Genomic DNA, 22,438 nt, shown 5'->3' on the forward strand with positions numbered 1-22,438 from the left:
TGTCAACTAGCTACCAGCATTTAAATTAAAATTTGCTTTAACTTATCAATTTTTCGGTAAAATCTAAATATTAAAATTTGCAGGTATATGTAAAAAGTAACTGGTAAGTAAGACACAATTCTCAATCTACCACTCAAACTAAAGCCATGTACATGTAGTTCTGAAATTAAAAGCGAGTCCAAATATATGGTAGTCGTACCTCACAAACTGTTTATATTGTTTAGCCTTATATCTTTAAACCGTATTTGATGAAACACCAGCAGTGACTATACAAATTAATTAAAGTAACAATAATTTCTTTATCGGGACTTTCTCGCAAGAAACAAATGAAATTCAACTGAAAAGTTAAGTCAAAGCGTATATTTCTAGTAATACCAGTACAAGTGCAACCAAAATATTGAATACATTTATTTAACTTAATTATCAACAGAAATTTGTTTTCATTTTTTATGTTCAATTCATTAACCTATTTTTCATAAAAAATATTATCATTCAACCTTAGAACGTTTTACATCTTTTTGCAATTCACCATGTTTTCTTTTCTCAGTCTGATCTACCTTCGTGTTCTGAATCAAAGAATCTTCACCAATCTCATAACTGTCAACAGAACAATCACCATTTTTCCCATGTTCTTCACCAGCACCAAGGTTTAAGTCTTTAAACTCTTTAGAACTCTTACACACTTGTTCCAAATTCTTGTCAACCTTTGCACCCTTCTTTTCATCCGATTCTGCACCCACACCTCTGACACTTCTGCCTGTATCCTCCCCATCTACACATGTCCAGCTCTTAATCATTGCCAGTCTTTTCTTCAGCACTTCCTCCAAGTCTTCAACTGTAGCTGCCACGCCCTCTGTCAGACTTTCTTTAGAGCCATCAGCGGGTTCAGTTTGTTTCACTTTCAAATACTTCTTTTTCGTGTCGGCTGCTTCAATGTGTGCTCCATACAGGCTCTCATAGAATGGCTTCATGTGGTATAGGAGATGTAATTGATTGGGCTTTATCTACAACAATATGATAGAACAATAAAATGCAAGTATATTTCCTCTATGTATGTATTGAAACCAGTACTTTAAAAGCCTTTTGATGGAATATGCTTACCTATTACATAATTTCAGGCAATTAAATAATTTCAGTGCCCATATATACAAATAATAAGGATATAGGAAATAATTGTAGTGTTAAAATAGCATGTTTTTATAAAGACATCCAGAACTATAGTGTCAGAACCACATTGTGCAGACTTACATTAAGACAGAAAAGCTTACCGTCATAAGATCGAATGCATAGCCAACATTTTCTGTGAACAAGGCAGTGAATTTTGGTATGTTGGGCATTTTCTGCGAAAAATGGGTGAGCAGAGTGTACTTGGCAGCCATCTTCTTGCCAACTAGTATTGCCTCACTGGTTACACTGTTAACAGAAATGGAAAAGCTACTGACAAAAAGTGGATTTTTTTAAAAATATTTAAGATCTTCACCGGTAAGTGGCAACTTTTTGATTATGCAATGGCCATAATACATTTATAAGCACTAAAGGTCATCTTTCTGGAAATCAAAAACTGCCAAGTTATTGTTCCCACAAAAGAATCAAGATGAACTGATTTAAATTATTTAGAGCAAAGAGGTTAAAATGACATAATTTTTTTATAATTCAAGGGCCATAATTCAGATACACTTCAGGTGATCTGGTTGGTTATCAAACTAGGGCAAATTATTTTGCCTACAAACATTATCACCAAGTTGTCACTCATATCTGTAACTTTTCAAACTTGGGCGAAATATAATGCTCACAAACATTATCACAAAGTTTTTACTAATATCTGTAACACTTGCAATCACATTTTTGGTCTGACAAAAAAATGGAATAACGTGCATTAACACCACATGTCATGACCCTCGTTCCAAATACATGTACTGAGTTTTATCAGTCTATCATACGTGTTTTTTTAGTTATTGTGGGATCCAGATTTTTCTTATTAACAGACAGACTGACATACTTTTGGACATATCTGAATTAGAAAGCATATGTCTCATATTGTGTTCTATACACATATGCCACTCTATAAAAACATCAAGTTTTTATTAACCTAGCTTACTTACTTGTTACGGTATCGCAAGATACAGAATTTAGTTTTCAATTATTTCTGTACCTATAGCATCGGTGACCAAGGCAACCTCAATTTTTGTCAGACGAAAAAAACACAACTGGCATAATGTGGATACATGTATTCATCATCTGGCTTTTTATCTACATTCCAATTTCATTAATCTAGTTTAAGAACATTTTCAATAATTTCAGGATCCAGACTTTAGTTCGTTATTATTTCTGTAACCATACAAACCATAATTATGTTCTGTTGTAAAACGTACTTACAACAAACTTTTTGAGTTATACCTTTGGACGGACACACAAATGAATAGAAGGACAAACAGACGCATCGGAGATGCAACTTAAGTTCCCCCCAGTTACCCCGCCGACCGGGTTGGGGAGAACTAACCAGCTGCTTGCAAGGATACATACCAATGATGCTTTTTCAAAGCATGGTCAATTTCGACATCATTAAATGTGGCTTCATGGATCAATATATCACAATTCCTGCCTGAAAAGAAACAAACATATCCCAATTTAAGGATAATTAAAAACAAGAGCACCGCATAACAGGTGCCACGCTCGGCTGCGGGTGCATTTTTAAAGAAATGAAAGTTTGTCAGATTTTTTTTTAAAGTTCACAGTAACCTTGACCTTTGACCTAGTGACCGAAATATGGGTGTGGCATGTAGAACTCATCAAGGTGCAGCTACATATGAAGTTTCAAAGTTGTCGGTGAAAGCACTTTGATTTAAGAGCCAATGTTCAAAACCTTGACAAAATGTTAAGGTACTAGCACGACACGGACGGCAGACAACACGACAACGGATACGACACAACACGACGAGCTGGCTATGACAATACCTCAGGTTTTCTCCGAAAACAGCCGAGCTAAAAAAGAAATCCAAACATATGAAAATTTACTGGTTAGATTAAACCAGTCTGATAAAGCATGGCATGTACCGGTACACAATATGTGCAAATCTAAAACAAAATAATCAATTTGCTTCTAATCTGTATATTTAAAGATTCAGTTTCTTTTTTTATTCAAATGATATCATTATTTTGATGCCACTGCTTATGTTGCTGCTACTTCTTACCTTACTCATACTGGCACTACCGGTACTTCTGTACTTTTACTTAAGTAAATTAAATTAAATTGTTGCTACTTTTACCACTGAATTCACAATTCTGCTGTTTCAATTGACACCTTTCCCCCCATCAGAAGCAAAGTGAAAATGGCTTTTGCAACCAGCATAAAACCAGAACAGGATGCGAGTTTTATGCTGTTTGCTGCTCATCAATATCTAAGGGTTGGAAAAGAAGCCTTAAACAAGAGATGTGTTTGTCAGAAACACAATGCCCCATAATAGTCCACTTTGAATTTATTTTTTTAACCTATGACCTTGAAGGATAACCTTGACCTCTCTCCACTCAAAATGTGCAGCTCCGCCAGATTCACATGCATGCCGAATATCAAGTTGCTATGTTCAATATTGCAAAATTTATGAAGAAGGTTAAAATTTTGGTTAAAGTTTTGGGACACACTAACGGACACATACAATGACAGACAGGCAAAAAACAATATACCCCCGATCTTTCGATCCGGGGGCATAAACATTCAATCAAGTAAACAAGGTCTGAAATTTAATATAACTTTCTAATGGACTAAACATGTGTACACATTCGTATCTAAGTGGTAAAGGGTTAATAATTGGATACCGTATAAATGAAATAAGGTCAGTAAACACCAGGAGTATTGAAAACAACACCAACCTGCCTTCACCAGAGTCTCACATGGCATGGTATCTCCGGAGTAAACCAACTTCCAGCCATCATTGTGTTGCATAACAAGTCCCGCAGATGACTTTGTGTGCAATACCTGGCATAGCTGTAGCTGTGAAACCAAGAATTCCAATTGGACTATATTCAGATACATGTTATTGTTAAAATATATGATTAAAAAGTGCGGTCCCTCCCCTTAACTCACATCCATTTTATGTTAATAAGAAATAAAACAAAATGTCCAGCATACCCGGGTTATTACCTTACATTTGATCACATTTGCCCATTTGTGTACTTTTAATACTTTTTGTATAGTGAACATAGGTTTTTCTTACAAAAGCTAGGAGCTTTGCACAAATTGTATGTGCAATGGGCTAGACGGCTCATTCCGACTCATATCCCTGCATGCCATCATATTCAAGCTAAATAACATTTGCAAGTATTTTTATATTGTTCAATATAAAGCATTTCCAGCCTGCTTATACACCTCCTTGTACACAGATAACTCTTCTTGACAATACAATGAACTAAACACTATTAACAGGATTTTACGGGACGCGATATTCTGCTTCAAATACGCATAAAATGCCAGTCAGGAACCATCATGTTTGTTAATTTGCGTCCCATGGGACGCAAATCATTTTGACGTATTGGTTCTCGTAATATCAACAAGAAACTCTGAAAGACAACTGCATTACGTAATGTTCTAGAAGGATGTACGAGTTGTCTCGCTTGTTGATTTATCGAACAATGGTGTTATCGCGCACCTGCTGTTGCTAGGTGCAAAGTCCCAAATTGAGATTACATTGCGTAAATGTAAGCTATTTATGTCGCTATGAAAGAAAAGCTTACTGAGGTTACACTAGCTTATAATCTGGCAAGCAAGATTAAACTAAACAATTAAATACAATCTTTAATTGTATAGCTGTGTGTTATATCTCGGCTATTGTTTACGTAAATAATCGATTACTATACTTTTAACTGATTGACTTTGACACTGTGCAGCCAGCATATTTATTGGGACCCCCAATTTTATTGACAGGACCCCTAAAAATTTCCCTGCTATTAACAAATTGAATTTATAAAATTGACCATAATACATACAACACCAAGCAGGTCCGAAATACAATTTTAAATGTGACATTCCCAATATCCAATGCAATGATGCCAACTTAGGTAGCAAGCTTATGTTTGATTAAACCAAACATATATACATGGGCATTTTTTAATTCACAAAATATTCAACAATGATGTTGGTAGCTTTGAACATTAACAAGGGCTGTTTGTAAAACATGCATGCCCCCCATATGGGCTCTCCGTTGTAGTGACAGCCATTGTGTGAATATGTTTTTTGTCACTGTATGTCAATGACCTGTGAAATGTATCCAATTAATAGTGCAAAAACCAATCAGGACCTATACTAATCAATTATATCCATTATATGATTGAGTCTTTGATTTTTTGGATTCCTTTCACACATTTTGACTTATTTGACAATATGTGAAACGTGCACACAATTTGTAATGTTTTATTTATTAATGGTAATGAAACATGTTATTTATAGCAGTTAACTCCCCTAGTCAATGACCACCATAGATAGCAATGCAATCTGATTAAAAATAGCCAAGGCTAGTGTTGTGTATTGGGCAAATGTATACAAGTGCAACTTGAGCACATGACCAGTATCATGTGTTTACCACACACAGAAGTCAGTTATGTAATAGACCATTAATTCCGCTCCCAACTTTGGCCACTTGCCAAGATACTGACCAGTATCAGATGGGGTTGTGAAACTGTGTAAACAGTGAACACCAGTCCATGTAATACTGGCCTACCACTTGTACTAATTGATTTGGAGTTAATACAGTAATGCATGTACAAATGAGACACTAAGCTCAAAAGTTAAAAATATTGACTGGTAAAGCAGTACATTGTTCTGAAATCAAAGTTGCCATGGAAACAGTTTCATTGAACTGTTCATTTGATACAACAAAACACAGTTGGTACACTTGGCTCATCTAAAGATCAAACAACAGGCTCTCCAGTGCATTAGAAAATTACATGTATATTGGCATAAACACAATAGCTGTATTTAATAAGTTGCATTCCACTTCCTTTATGTACAAAAAATTTATGAACGAAGTCCCACATATTTATTTGCATTGTTTTATAAGTAGTCTTCAACAGATTTTGACTTTGGTATGATTGTTGGACATTTTGGATAGTAAAATAATTGTACATACGAAAAAATTAGGAGAAACAAAATTTGGATAAGAAAGACACAAAAGAACAAGAATATGAAAGAAAAAAAAATTAGGTTTGGAAAAATGTTCTTTTTTTTTGGAATGCTACATCTTTTTACACTGCAATGTGATTGAGAAAACAAAGTGGTGTGATGCATATTGCTACATGTTATTGTAATTTATTCCATACAGCAATACCAAATATGCCCTCTTGATAAAAAAAAAAAAAAAAAAAATTGGGGGGGGGGGGGGGGGGGGGGGGGGGGGGGTTGGGGCGTGGGAGGATAAGGGTGAGAGGGGGTATAATTCGGGGTGAAGTAATTAATTTAATAAGATGTTTAAAAAAAATGTGATGGGGTGAGGCGGGGTGGGGGCGGACGTTGACCTTTGACAAAGTGACCTGAAAATCAATAGGGGTCATCTGCAAGTCATGATCAATCGTGACCTTGAGCTTTAACCTAGTGACCTGAAAATCAATAGGGGTCATCTGCGAGTCATGATCAATCTACCCATGAAGTTTCATGATCCTAAGCGTATGCGTTCTTGAGTTATAATCCGGAAACCATTTTACTATATTTGGGTCACCGTGACCTTGACCTTTGACCTAGTGACCTGAAAATCAATAGGGGTCATCTGCAAGTCATTAATTCCGCTCCCAACTTTGGCCACTTGCCAAGATACTGACCAGTATCAGATGGGGTTGTGAAACTGTGTAAACAGTGAACACCAGTCCATGTAATACTGGCCTACCACTTGTACTAATTGATTTGGAGTTAATACAGTAATGCATGTACAAATGAGACACTAAGCTCAAAAGTAAAAAAATATTGACTGGTAAAGCAGTACATTGTACTGAAATCAAAGTTGCCATGGAAACAGTTTCATTGAACTGTTCATTTGATACAACAAAACACAGTTGGTACACTTGGCTCATCTAAAGATCAAACAACAGGCTCTCCAGTGCATTAGAAAATTACATGTATATTGGCATAAACACAATAGCTGTATTTAATAAGTTGCATTCCACTTCCTTTATGTACAAAAAATTTATGAACGAAGTCCCACATATTTATTTGCATTGTTTTATAAGTAGTCTTAAACAGATTTTGACTTTGGTATGATTGTTGGACATTTTGGATAGTAAAATAATTGTACATACGAAAAAATTAGGAGAAACAAAATTTGGATAAGAAAGACACAAAAGAACAAGAATATGAAAGAAAAAAAAATTAGGTTTGGAAAAATGTTCTTTTTTTTTGGAATGCTACATCTTTTTACACTGCAATGTGATTGAGAAAACAAAGTGGTGTGATGCATATTGCTACATGTTATTGTAATTTATTCCAAACAGCAATACCAAATATGCCCTCTTGATAAAAAAAAAAAATTGGGGGGGGGGGGGGGGGTTGGGGCGTGGGAGGATAAGGGTGAGAGGGGGTATAATTCGGGGTGAAGTAATTAATTTAATAAGATGTTTAAAAAAATGTGATGGGGTGAGGCGGGGTGGGGGCGGACGTTGACCTTTGACAAAGTGACCTGAAAATCAATAGGGGTCATCTGCAAGTCATGATCAATCGTGACCTTGAGCTTTAACCTAGTGACCTGAAAATCAATAGGGGTCATCTGCGAGTCATGATCAATCTACCCATGAAGTTTCATGATCCTAAGCGTATGCGTTCTTGAGTTATAATCCGGAAACCATTTTACTATATTTGGGTCACCGTGACCTTGACCTTTGACCTAGTGACCTGAAAATCAATAGGGGTCATCTGCAAGTCATGATCAATCTACCCATAAAGTTTCATGATCCTAAGCATATGCGTTCTTGAGTTATCATCCGGAAACCATTTTACTATTTCGGGTCACCGTGACCTTGACCTTTGACCTAGTGACCTGAAAATCAATAGGGATCATCTGCGAGTCATGATCAATCTACACATGAAGTTTCATGATCCTAGGCGAATGCGTTCTTGAGTTACCATCCGGAAACCATTTTACTATTTCGAATCACCGTGACCTTGACCTTTGACCTAGTGACCTCAAATTCAATAGGGGTCATCTGCGAGTCATGATCAATCTACCTATGAAGTTTTATGATCCTAGGCGTATGCGTTCTTGAGTTATTATCCGACAACCACCTGGTGGACGGACCGACATACCGACCGACCTACCGACCGACCGACATGAGCAAAGCAATATACCCCCTCTTCTTCGAAGGGGGGCATACAAATTTATTCATGTTCAACACTTACATCAGTCAAGCAAAGCCTTGTCTTGACTAGTTGTAACAAGCCTTCCCGTGCAGTGTGGTTTGCATTGAGTAAAACGCTGTGGGGGATGAACCTGCAGAAAAGACTCTCATGTATCTGTTTGCACTTGTTTACAACCATCTACTTGTATAAAATAAAATAAAAAATAATACTAACCATTATAAATTTATGTTGCAAATAAATATGACAAGATTTGTGAACCATTCTTTAAAATATTTGAAATCCCTACAAAAAGTTACTATAATTGTAAGCAAGATGATAATCATCCTCATCATCAACACCATATGCATCCTCATCTGCATCTTCACCATCATCCTCATCATCGTTCTCATCTGTATCATCCTCCTCCTCATCTGCATCATTACCATCATCCTCATCATCATCCTCATCTGTATCATCCTCCTCCTCATCTGCATCATCATCACCATCACCATTATCATAATTATCATCCCCATCATCACCATACTTATTATCAACATTTTCTACTTCCTCATCATCACAAACATCAACAGCATCTTTATATACCTCTTCATTATCATCCTCTTCTTCTTCATCATAATAAAATAATTATCTGAACAAGCCTCATTGCAAGTTATAACAAGAGGCACATGAGGGCCTGAATCGCTCTACTGGCTGGAATCAATAGGGCTCAAGCCCTTGATAGTATGAACAATCTGAGTAAGTTTTAAATAAACAGACCCAAAATGGGAAATTTATCGCATAAACAAAAGAAACGTAAAATTTAAACTTCAAATGGCTCCTTTTCAACAATAAGTTAGACAAATTTTCTTCACTCTCAATGGGGTTCTGGCTCTTGATGATATAAAACATGCGTTGAAGTTTCAAAAGGATAGAACTTTATATGTAAACAAAAAAGAAATGTGTTTGTCGGAAACACTATGCAATAACACTTCTGCGCCGCTTTGAATTTTTTTGTTGACCTTTGACCTTGAAGGATGACCTTGACCTTTCACCACTCAAAATGTGCAGCTCCATGAGATACACATGCATGCCAAATATGAAGTTGATATCTTTAATATTGCAAAAGTTATGGCAAAATGTTAAAGATTTACATTTTTTTTCTCAAATTCAAGGGGAGATAATTCTGGACTTTAAACTCCGATATTGCTCATTTTCAATAGGGTTTGACTCATCATTCAGATAAAGACACTGTGCAAGTTGGGAAATGATTGGATGAAAACTGTGGACTTTATTGCGTAAACAAGCCTTAATTCACAATTTTCTCAAATTCTAGGGGAAATAATTCTGGACTTTTTACTCTGATGTAACCTCATTAATATAAAGACACTGAACAAGTTTGAAAAGAATCGGATAAAAACTGTGGACTTTATTGCGAAAACAAGCCTTATTTCACAATTTTCTCAAATTCAAGGGGAGATAATTCTGGACTTTTTACTCTGATGTAACCTATTTTCAATATGGTTCGAGTACTCATTAATATAAAGACACTGAACAAGTTTGAAAAGAATCGAATGAAAACTGTGGACTTAATTGCGTAAACAAGCCTTATTTCACAATTTTCTCAAATTCAAGGGGAGATAATTCTGGACATTTTACTCTGATGTAACCCATATTCAATAGGGTTCGAGTCCTCATTAATATAAAGACACTGAACAAGTTTGAAAAAAATCGGATGAAAACTGTGGACTTAATTGCGTAAACAAGAAAAAGTCTAACGCATGCACGCACGCACGGACGACGGAAACCACCCCATGACATAAGCTCTTCAGGCCTTCGGCCAGTATAGCTAAAAACAAACAAAAGCATACAATGAACTGTAACCCATTAATGGACATTACAGCTCATATTAGTGAACCGTTCACCAAATTGGCCACTCGATTTTAACATACTCGAAGTCGTGTGAAATGTCGAGGACATGTTTGGAATAGAGTCGTATCCAGTTGAGGAGGAAGTAGGGGGCCAACAGCAAGGGTTGCTGTCTAACTCCTGAATCTTGTGCACGAGTTTCACGAATTGCTCTCAAAATGGAGAACAATCCCTGCCAATAGAATAGTATAATGTACCGCAGTAGAAAAGAAAGAATTAGCGAAAGAATCAATTTTAAGTCTTCATGGGCAGTGATAAGACTATAGCTATCAGGATACATGTACATATGACAGAAGCCTTTCGTTTATTGATTACTATGTTTAAATATCATTTTAGAAAACATCATCAAAGAAATCATCATCATAACCAAAATGCTCAGAATTTCTTATCACCAAGCCCTACTTGCCAAAATTGGTCAAAAGGCACTAAATCTGTATTAAAAGATTATGAGATACCACATCACAAGACTAAACATTGCACATCTTTTCAACAATGTCGGCCTTCCCTAACCAAGAACATTATAGCCTTACCCCATGGTGGTCGAAGTGAAGATGTGACACAAAAATAGCTTTGGTTTGCGCAAGAATCAGATTGGTTCTTTCCCTACCGAACATGGTTATCATCTGATGGAGTGTGCCCTCACCGCAGTCTAACAACATGTACTCATTCTGTCTGAAAACATCAAAAGGTGGTGTTTATTATAGACTACAGTCATGGAAAATCACACAACTCTGAATTCTGGCCAGAGACCGCTTACAAAAGGATGACAATGAAATGGAATAGACTTACTGAAGTCAGGTAATTACAGAACTTTTATAACATAAACCCATTTATGCCTAGCGTCTAGAAAAAAGGATTTGGCAAACAGCGTAAACCCAGATGAGACGCCGCATGATGCGGCGTCTCATCAGGTTCTGCGCTGTTTGCTTAAAGGAATTTCAATAAGAAATATTTCAAATATAGAAATAAATATACTAGACATCCCTAATTTTGGAAATAAATTGATCCAATTTAGAACGATGGGAGAGTCCAATAGGCCTTAATGTGTTAAACATGAGTAGGTTTTATGAATATTTCATAATCTTGCACCTTGGGGCACATGGTGTGAACCCAACGGATGAGGATTCTATTAAGAATATTAATGCATTCAAATTTCTACTATAACACTTTATGAATTGTTTAAACAATGGAACATACATTCAAAAGTGAATTATCATCTATATAGGAGACAAATTGAGTCGTGTTCTGAGAAAACTGGGCATAATGCTTGTGCGTAGTGTCATCACAGATTAGCCTGTGCAGTCCACACAGGCTAATCAGGACACTTTCCGCCTAAACTTGATTTTCGGTAAGGAGGGACTTCCTTTAAACTAAAAACACCATAAAAGCGTTAAGTGTCGTACCTGATTAGCCTGTGCGGACTGCACAGGCTAATCTGGGACGACACTTAACGCACATGCATTATGCCCAGTTTTCTCAGAAGACGACTCAATTATACTTTTATCAACAGTTTCAATAGCAGTCAGCGCATGGCTGCTAATGATCATAGCGTACCTTAAAGTAACAAGGATTCCTGATGCCCCTCTTTTTTGTGACGGTTTTGCAGACCCAGTGCCAATAAATGTTATCTCTGGATAGTCTTTATCAAATATAGGCGCTGTAGCAATGGAAAATATTAATGTGTATATTCAATCTTATTGTAAACCTTTCATCTACAAAGAAATTGTCATAAACAAATCGTCATTCACAAGTGACCAAAAATTTAAAGCCTTTTGGCTTATCAATATTTTCCAAATAATATACCAATATGTTTGTTATGCTCATTAGATAAATAACATTTGTTCCAAGAATACAATTAACCCTCTCCCACTCAGAAGCAAAGTGAAAATGGCTATGTGCAAAAAGCATAACACCAGAACAGCCTGCAAGTAACTCGCAGTCTGTTCAGGTTTATACTATTTGCTGCTCATCGGTATCTAATGTTGGGCCTACGAATGCATCAAAATACGTATCTATGTGGTAAAGGGTTAAAAAACAATTGCTAAAATTGTGTTTCCCCCTGTACATGGTATCATGCAGACACATTACTAAAAGATTCATTAAAAAAAAAGATCCATATGAAGAATAAGATCGAGAGGTTTGAATATTCTAGAATTGAAATATTGTAAGTTAAAGCTTAACTTTGTAACTTGAACATCATTGTAACATCATCATGATCTGCCAACAATACTTCTAAAGGGAACACTAAGTCAGGTTGGTATACAACAAAGTTTCTTCTGAGGCTTAGCACACAAGAAAAGCATTATTATTACAACACAAAGACCATATATTTAACGATTTCTTGTAAGTTGTAGAGAGTTCTGACCTTATGACACAAGTAAAGAGTTTCACTTTGATTTTATTTAACTCTTCCAGTGCTGGAACCCAATTTTGAAGGCCTTTGCAAGCAGTTTGGATCCAGACGAGACGCCACAGAACGTGGTGTCTCATCAAGATTCAAACTGTTTGATATTCTGATAGTATTCTTTGAAAAAAATCAAAGAAAATGCTAATTATGGAAATTCAGCAGGCGACATTTTTGCAGACGACAAATTTCCCACCATACAAAGGGTTAATGATGCGCTAAAATACCTTGCACACATACCTGCATCACCATTCTTCAGCTTAAGCTTAAACCTTTCCATCGCTTTGTCCACCCATTCCTTGCTGTGTTCCTCTTTACTGCTGCCGCCAGACCTGTTCAGCTTTCGGACGTCTTCCATAATCTTCTCTTTCGCCACCTCCATTGCCTTGCCTGCATGGAACTGTGGAATCTGATCACTGCATTGGAATAGGTGGCATGAATTAATTTTGTGAGCGTCTGTGAAATTTGGTCAATGCATTGGAATGGGTGGCATGAATTTATTTTGTGAGCATCAAACTGTGGAATCCAGTCACTGCATATGAATGGGTGGCATGAATTTATTCAGTGATTTTTTGTTTGAAAAGTTTCATGTTAAGCACAAAAATTTGGTAAATTAGTTGTGAAAAGTATCAAAATTGTTAAAGCCAGAATCATTCAGTTTTGAATAATGTTAAGTCTTCAAACATTTTAAGATTTATCTATTTATATTTTATTCTCTTCACTTCTTTTATGATCATATCGGACATTTTTTGTGTATTCACTAACTTTCAAAAGAGAAGACACTATTTGGGGAAAATTTAAGATTTTTTGTCTGAGGGAAACTGCCTTTAAATGGAACTACAATAAACAAAACAAAATTAACTGTCATTAGATTTAATAATGTATGGGCCTTTGATTTTAATATAGTAAAAAGATTATACACCTTAAAATCCACTTCAATCAAGATTCGAGTTGATAAACTATAGTCTGCATTTCAGTGTTTAATGATTTCACATAGCTGTAGCATCGAATGAATTTACTTTGAATCCTTCATCAAAAATAAAGGTGAATTAGTCTCCATTATACTCTTATCCCCTGGTTAAATGAGAATTTCAAAGTAGAGTGCCCATTGAAAAACACGTGCAATCATATATTGCACATACCAATGAAATCCCTTCGAACTATACGGCCTCATCATGTAATTCAAATGGTAGCAACCATATACAGTGTTGGTGTCCTGTGCTATATCCGGTCTCGTGAACGAGTACCCACGAGGTAGTGGGAAAATATCCGCATGAATGTGGTTACGTATGCCACATGCGTTGTGGAGTTCAGGAAGGTAGCTCATCTCGGCCGCTTCATTGAGAATCAGGTGACGACAGTCGTAGCTTTAGAATAAATGACCCGTTAAGTGTACAGACCCTTAAGATATATAAATACATGCAACAAAATAGCACTAAATGCAGAAAGCATTAATAAATATTTTAAAAGTTTTCTTTTCGTTTCATTTTAATATAGCCATGAGCCTCGGGATGCAATATTTGTACACATCAACTACCTATGGTAAATAATAGTTAATAAGTTAAACAATAGCATATAATTCAACAAAACAGTAAAGTTCAAAATTACACTACAAACATATAAACATTTGATACAAATGCCCAATTACCGTTTCATGAAGGTCTGGTATCTGGGGTCGTCTATGATGCTCTGTGGGGTGATGTGCACGATGATATCAGGTGCAGGAAGGTTGTGAAGGGGGGAGGTCAACAGAGAAGTCAGGTAGGCCTCACAAGGCACTTCCAACACTGAATAGGAAATGATTTGTGTCTTGTTCTGAGAAAATTGGGCTTAATGCATGTGCGTAAAGTGTCCTCCCACATTAGCAGTCCGCACAAGCTAATCAGGGACGACACTTTCTGCTTTAATGGTTTTTTAGTTTCAAGGAAGTCCCTGCTTACCGAAAATCAAGTTAAGGCGGAAAGTGTCGTCCCTGATTAGCCTGTGCGCACTGCACAGGCTAATCTGGGACGGCACTTTACGCACATGCATTATGCCCAGTATTCTCAGAACACGACTCATTTGTGTGTTCACATATGGATAGTTGAAAGTTTGAGCATACTAAAACTATGTATATATCTCATGAAGGAATGTAATGTTTGTACTGTTTGACACCAAACCCTTGATTTGCTTCAGTTATATGGAGTACTAATTTTATTTTAATACATGTAGTGATCATAGAAAAATAAGTAAATATATATTTACAATAAAAAGTAAATAAAAAACATATATTTAATATCAATTTGACTTTTTCTTTTGTTTTGTTTGCGTAGCTTTTACCAGCATTTTGCTTTGATTCTTTCAAAAGGATTTCACTGACAGATTTTGCATAACATTTTCTCATAATATGACTACATCAAAATATTAGATCATTTTAGATTGTCATAATTGATAGGCTGTTCAATTTACTGTCATCATGCATGAACCACTTACATGTAAATACTAGTAAATACAGATGTATGATAACTGTCTAGAAACCACATGTTATTTGATTGATAATATACCATATATACAAACACAATGCCCCCTATTTTGCCGCATTGAAGCCATATATTTGACCATTGACCTTGAAGGATGACCTTGACCTTTCACCACTCAAAATGTGCAACTTTATGAGATACATGTACATGTGCATGCCAAATATCAAGTTGCTATCTTCAATATTGCAAAAGATATCGCAAAACTTTAACCAAGGTTAAAGTTTTGGGACAGATTGACAGAGTGACCGAATGACAGACAAACAGGCCAAAAACAATATACCCCTGATCATTCAATCATGGGGCATTAAAAGGCTTACTATGTTAAATTAACCCTGTACCAACTAGATACATAATTTGACGCATTTGTAGATCCGTAGAAAGTTAATTTTGATTAAATATCTTTCTTACTAGATTCAAGTCTTAAAGGCTGTATTCCAACCCTTGGATACTGATGAGCAGCAAACAGCATAAAACCTGAACAGACTGCGAGTTATTCGCAGACTGTTCTGGTTTTTTTGCTGTTTGCACATAGCCATTTTCACTTTGCTTCTGAGTGGTAAAGTGTCAAACATGCACTGCAAAGTATCCTTGCTTACCTATCAGTGGTCCCAAAACTGGACCCTCTTCTTGAATAATATCTTTAGGCTCCAGCTAAAAAACACAAGCAAATGACATGTGTAAAGTTAAAACAGTTATGTCTGCTTAAGTTTGAAAGCAAACTTGAACACATTTTTTTTATGAAGGTTCAATGACTGAAAATTAGAAAATGAAATTTGAAAGCAAATGACGTGTGTAAAGTTACAACAGTTATGCCTGCTTAAGTTTGAAAGAAAACTTGAAAACACCCTTTTTATAAAGGTTCAATGACTGAAAATTTGAGCTATTAAAAAAAGCAAATTTGAAATAATTTATTCTAGCAACTGGGCTTTTTCATATGCACAGCTTTTGGTCAATCAAAAAAATAGTTTAATCTGAGACCTTGTAATAGATTGGTTATGAAGACTACTACTGAGATAAAGTAAGACTTAAGAAGATTTAACGCTTCATAACTTAACAGTTCCTTCTTATATTGGTCTCATGGCATGTTGAATTTAATGAAGATTTACATGTATTAAGCTTTTTATGACTTTTAGTACAATGGCTATTGACAAACCTGTCTACCATCTGGCAGGGTGACTGTCCTGCCCTTAACTAGCTCCCCTACCCAGGGTCCACTGAAAGACAAACAGTAAATAAAGTGGTTACCAAATAACAATCAGATACGTATTGACCATCCTGACAGCTACCTAAAAATTGCATATGAACCGCAGCCAATATGCACGGCTATAATGAAATACAGTGGGAGGCGGTATTTAATATTATATATATTGTTAAATCATTTTTTAAGTTTTAGCTAGTGAAGACTATTTACTGAAACAAGGGCTGTTTGTAAAACATGCTTGCCCCCCATATGGGCTGTCAGTTGTAGGGGCAGCCATTGTTTGAATACGTTTTTTGGCACTGTGATTTTGACCTTTGACCTAGTGACCTGAAAATCAATAAAGGTCATCTGCGAGTCATGATCAATGTACCTATGAAGTTTCATGATCCTAGGCGTAAGCTTTCTTGTGTTATCATCCGGAAACCATTTAACTGTGTCAAGTCACCGTGACCTTTGACCTAGTGACCTGAAAGTCAATAGGGGTTATCTCCGAGTTATGATCAATGTACCTATGAAGTTTCATGATCCTAGGCGTAAGCGTTCTTGAGTTATGATCCGGAAACCATTTTTCTAAGCTGAGTCACCATAACCTTGACCTTTGACCTAGTGACCTGAAAATCATTAGGGGTCATCTGCCAGTCATGATCAATTTACCTATGAAGTTTCATGATCCTAGGCTTGAGCGTTCTTGAGTTATCACCCGGAAACCATTTTACTATTTCGGGTCACCTTGACCTTTGACCTAGTGACCTATAAATCAATAGGGGTCATCTGCGAGTCATGATCAATGTACCTATGAAATTTCATGACCATAAGCGTTCTTGAGTTATCATCCGGAAACCATTTTACTATTTCGGGTCACAGTGACCTTGATCTTTGACCTGAAAATCAATAGGGGTCATCTGCGAGCCATGATCAATGAACCTATGAACTTTCATGATCCTAGGCATAAGCGTTCTTGAGTTATCATATGGAAACCAATTTACTATTTTGGGTCACCTTGACCTTTGACCTAGTGACCTGAAAATCAATAGGGGTCATCCGTGAGTCATGATCAATGTACTTGTGAAGTTTCATGATCCAAGGCATAAGCGTTCTTGAGTTATCATCTGGAAACCATTTTACTATTTCGGGTCACCATGACCTTGACCTTTGACCTAGTGACCTCAAAATCAATAGGGGTCATCTGCGAGTCATGATCAATGTACCTATGAAGTTTCATGATCCTAGGCCTAAGGGTTCTTAAGTTATCATCAGGACACCATCTGATGGACGGACGTACGGACCGACATGAGCAAAACAATATACCCCCTCTTCTTCGAAGGGGGGCATAAAAAGTGACAGGTCCATATGTGCGTTTATGCCTCTTTACTATATGTGGAAGCATTTTAAGGACATTAATCAGCCATGTAGACAACAAAGGACAAAACTGTGTGAGAAACCATATTATACAGAAATTGACACATGCACAATTGAAAATGCTTGACATGCACTGGTATTAAGTCATTTTAAATCGAGGAAAGACATATTACAGAACATCATGGTTGGACTTCGAAGAATTGCTTTTAGGGTACTCAGTGTTCAAATTTGAAACAACAAGAGCTGTCACCATAGGACAACATATGCCCCCTATAAAAGCTTTGATAGAAGTTATGAAAATGTTTCTAACCTAAACGCAGATTTCGAAACCTAAACGCGGACCCTAAGTTCAAGGTCAAGGTCACAGGGGTCAAAATGTTTGTGCGTATGGAAAGGCCTTGTCCATATACACATGCATACCAAATATGAAGGTTATATCTCAAGGTACATATAAGTTATGCATTTTTCGAAACCAAAACGCAAAAGTGTGACAGAAGGAGAGACAGACAGACGGATAGTGCTATCACTATATGCCCACCTTTGGGGGCATAAAAATGACATATTTTGCACAAAAGAATAAATGTACTCAAATTATCAACCACATATATTTAATTAAGATTACTTTTTTATAAATTCAGTTAGTACAAGTTTTGAAACCCATTACATTATCTTATGTGAGTTTTACATATTAAAATGTTGTGAACTCACCTTTGGATTTTGAGAGCCTCCAGTTTGTGTCTATCCACCTTGGGTGCAGTCTCCTTGAACTTAAAATACCAGACATAAAACTGGCAGTGTGTGAACAGGATTTTTCCTGGTGAATCTTAACAGGTGTTTTAAACATGTGTTTTACAGACCCATTCCCAAAGCAAAATGGTACAAAAATCCCATTTAAAGAAATTCTCCAATATTTTTTTTAAAAAGTGTCTTATGATTACCGGTATTGTTTCTCACTTTTATTTCAATTACATCTTACATAGTTAATTCATTGTAACTATAATGTACACAATATTTGTCTTATAATGTCAATACTTATTTAGTTATTTTAAAGTATTTTTTCCAAAATATGTTGACTTTTGTGCGAAAAATGTGTAATCCCCTGATTGCGTTTTTCGAAAATGGCCAGGAAAAGGCCTGGTAGAAAAATAATTTAAAGTTATATACTAGTTGCATCATGTACACACAAATATACATTTATAAGCAATGATTCCAAAATTGTTTATTTAATTAAATTGCAGTATCGTTTAGTTTAAAGTATCAACTGTCAATCATGAAATTAAAGAAATGAATAACAGAAACAGATCAGCCATAGTTATTTTACGACTGCAACGATAAAACAACACATTACTCCATTTAACTAGTTTAATGACCCGATTCCAAACTATTTTGCCTCCCAATAAACATCACAAAAAATGTAATAGAATGCACAAAGTATTCACTAACAGTTCTCTTTAATATATTATACGAGTAAAAAGTGGGATATAAAAGGCCGCAGCGAAAAAAAACACAGCCGGTGGTAACCACGAGCCCCGAAAGATCGGCTACTCACTCGTGGAAACCTGTTACTTTGAAAATATGCCTACCGGAGGTGGATGAGCACACGTTAAAATTACAAAAGGTGAAGTAACACCGTTATAGTAGCAACACCGCGTACCCGGTGATCACACTTTTGCGCACTTGCGATAACACTTACTTGATCACTACACTTGTGATCTTTTACATACTTTATCGGACATTGATCACTACACTTGTTATCACACTTTTTGTACCTTTTGCATACTTAATCGGACATTGATCACTACACTTGTGATCACACTTTTTCGCACTTGCGATAATACTTTTACTTGATCACTACACTTGTGATCACACTTTTATCGCCACACTTGCGATAATATTACTTGTACCTTTTTACATACTTAATCGGACATTAAAATACAACTTATCGCTCAACCAGCGATTTGACACCTAAACGTTTTTTACCCTACGGTATTGCTACTATTTTTTTTTAAGCTTAAACTTTAATAACTTGGAATTACCGGAAAGGACAAGGATGATAAACTACGCAAGTAGTCACAGAGTCCATTCAGATACATGTATAAATGCGCATGCCCATTCGACCCCCGGCAAACAGAATTTTCCGCCACAATAAATTTCACAAATTTATCCCCCACAAATTCTGGATTGGCCCTTTAACAGAACTTTAAGGTGACGTCGCGAATGCAATCCGAATACAATTCGAGGCCAACATCCGACAGATGCACACCATCGCTCCGAAAAAACCCTGGCGTCGCGGAATCGATTGGCACCGACACTATTTCGTGCTTGGTAAACTTTTTAGCGCGCAGCCGACCCCAGCGATTGATCTGCGATTACACTTTTACTTATCACACTTTTACTTGATCGCTACACTTGCGATCATACCACTTTTTATACCAATGGTCACTTGACCATTACACACTTTTTAACTCGGACATTTAGTACCAATGGTCACTTGACCATTACACACTTTACCAATGGTCACTTGACCATTACACACTTTTTAACTCGGACATTTAATACCAATGGTCACTTGACCATTACACACTTTTTAACTCGGACATTTAATACCACGGACATTTAATACCAATGGTCACTTGACCATTACACACTTTTTAACTCGGACAAAACTCGGACATTTAATACATCTCGGACATTTAATACCAATAAGCGCTATACAAGTTTTTTCCCTGCGGCATTGCTACTTTTTTTAAAGCCTAACCTTTAAATTAGGTTGATATACTACGCCTGAAACCCAGAGTCTATTCGAGCCAATGAGTTGATTCATAGTCGCTAAGGTTATGGACCGACTTTATGGGGTCGTACTGCGAGGTAGTCTGTAAACGACCGAACTGGACACAACGCAGACTCCGACTCGTATGGGATCCTAATTGTGACCGGAATACCGCGCTGATTTGTTTTATGTTTCCTGAGTGTGACCAGTATGGCGTGTTTATCCCCCGTGACCCTAACGTCGGCTATTTGCAACTGATTATTGTATGTTGCTGTTGCTACCAATTCACTGACTCGGAACAGACCGAAATATGCCAGAGTAAACATAGCATTGAATAGTGAGCGCTCGAAGTCATTATACGTCAATATAACACACCTTTGCTAATTGCGAGATAATAACCGTCAATACCTTCCGAGTGATTGGTGCCCGCGTATCAACCGTTTGTCGCGAGCGAGAACAGCCCTCAAGCATTTTCTTCACTACAAAAATGTTACTTATATCGTACTAGCCCATGTATTTATGAATATAACTCAATCCAGAAATGTAGCTCTTGATAGATTTAGGTGATAGACCCTTTTCAAAACAATAGGCTACAAAGAGAACAACATGTTGTTGATCCACGGGCCAGTTGTTGTTTAGACTATATGCAGATCGAAAATTGTTGAACATAATCTTTTTTTTTAAATCCTCGCCCAAGAGAAACAGTGCAACTAAAATTGGAAATAATTCGAGAACAGTTATGTCACTAGTTACGCCCTTTTGCCGCCATAAATCAGGCCAACGAACGAGCGTTACAACAGTGACCTTTAAAATAAATCCCAAAACCGAAACCAGACCCGCCAGCACTATCTGTAAACAATTCAGTGTCAACATTGGATATCCAGTATCAGTCATGGAAAGAGGACACGCCGTTGTATTCGCGCAAAAATGTCAACCACATTTCGAGGTCTTGCCTAACAGCACGTGTTATACGTATGCGGTGGAATGCTTTTGTTATGCCACAGGTGGTGTTAATTAATCAAAACGGGCGGCAGACTGGGATTGCCCTGCACACGAAGTTAAGAGACCTTATTAACGTTTGCATTTGCTTTAGGTTAATTTTTTTGTTTCTGCATGATGGTGTGAATTTTTTCACGTAACTCAACGATTTTTATTTTAGGAATGCTGACTACTAGTTCTGCCGAATCTTATTCTAAGCCTAAGAACACGATTTTTTCCGTGGGCCCTTCTGTTTTTCCGTGGCTAACGGCACGTTTAGCTCGTGCATGCAATTGACAAACGAATCCATCACCTTGCGGCAACCTATCTCAGATTTATCGCCACCCAGAAAATCGTCTAAATAGTGTATAAGCTTGCCCGATGACATTTTACGCTTAACGCAGAATTCAAGGAATGAGGAAAACTGTTCGAATGTTTTGCAACTGACTGAAGATCCGAATGGTAATGCTTTTTCCACATAAAACATATCATTAAACTGCATGCCCAGTATTTCGAAATCTTCTCGCCGAACTGGGAGTAGGCGAAATGCAATCTTAAGATCCATTTTGAAAAGTTTACAGTGTCGCCCTAAATCTTGAACCATGTGAACCGCCTCATCGAAATTTGTGTACTGAGCGGATGTGTATTTTTTATCAATGAAGTCATTAACCGAGTTACCCTCTGGAAAAAAAAGGTGATGAATTATCCTAAATTCACCTGGTGTCTTTTTTGGCACCAACTGGGGAAACCATGAAATTTTAAAAAGGTTGTTCGCTGAAAGGCCCGGCCAACCTCCCGGCCAAAATCTCCTTATTTATCTTATCTTGAATTATGTCCGCATTTGCGATTGCAGACTTTAAGTTTTTACTAAATCTACTGACTCTGGGTCCGTTATAATGCATTGAAAACCCATTTGTAAAAACCATTTAAAAGGTCATTTCGATCTGTAGAATTATACGATGTTAAATAT

The 22,438-nt window shown here is 36.7% G+C and overlaps 1 protein-coding gene across 1 annotated transcript in view; it reads right to left on the bottom strand.

The window, feature by feature from the left end:
* Positions 1-340: 340 nt before the first annotated feature.
* The window catches only part of LOC127868554 (zinc phosphodiesterase ELAC protein 2-like), a 29,192-nt gene continuing 7,094 nt past the window's right edge, over positions 341-22,438 (bottom strand). The window contains exons 5-18 of the mRNA XM_052410412.1: positions 18,429-18,487; positions 16,314-16,374; positions 15,757-15,811; positions 14,290-14,428; positions 13,784-14,008; positions 12,882-13,057; positions 11,792-11,894; positions 10,768-10,909; positions 10,261-10,409; positions 8,372-8,462; positions 3,868-3,988; positions 2,524-2,602; positions 1,269-1,413; positions 341-1,004 (exon numbers count right to left, since the gene is read on the bottom strand). Of these exons, the coding sequence (XP_052266372.1) occupies positions 489-1,004; positions 1,269-1,413; positions 2,524-2,602; positions 3,868-3,988; positions 8,372-8,462; positions 10,261-10,409; positions 10,768-10,909; positions 11,792-11,894; positions 12,882-13,057; positions 13,784-14,008; positions 14,290-14,428; positions 15,757-15,811; positions 16,314-16,374; positions 18,429-18,487 (2,061 nt within the window). The 3' untranslated portion in view covers positions 341-488. The remainder of the gene's footprint in view (positions 1,005-1,268; positions 1,414-2,523; positions 2,603-3,867; positions 3,989-8,371; positions 8,463-10,260; positions 10,410-10,767; positions 10,910-11,791; positions 11,895-12,881; positions 13,058-13,783; positions 14,009-14,289; positions 14,429-15,756; positions 15,812-16,313; positions 16,375-18,428; positions 18,488-22,438) is intronic.

The sequence above is a fragment of the Dreissena polymorpha genome, chromosome 2, assembly GCF_020536995.1.
Source record: "Dreissena polymorpha isolate Duluth1 chromosome 2, UMN_Dpol_1.0, whole genome shotgun sequence".
NCBI classification, from domain to species: domain Eukaryota; kingdom Metazoa; phylum Mollusca; class Bivalvia; order Myida; family Dreissenidae; genus Dreissena; species Dreissena polymorpha.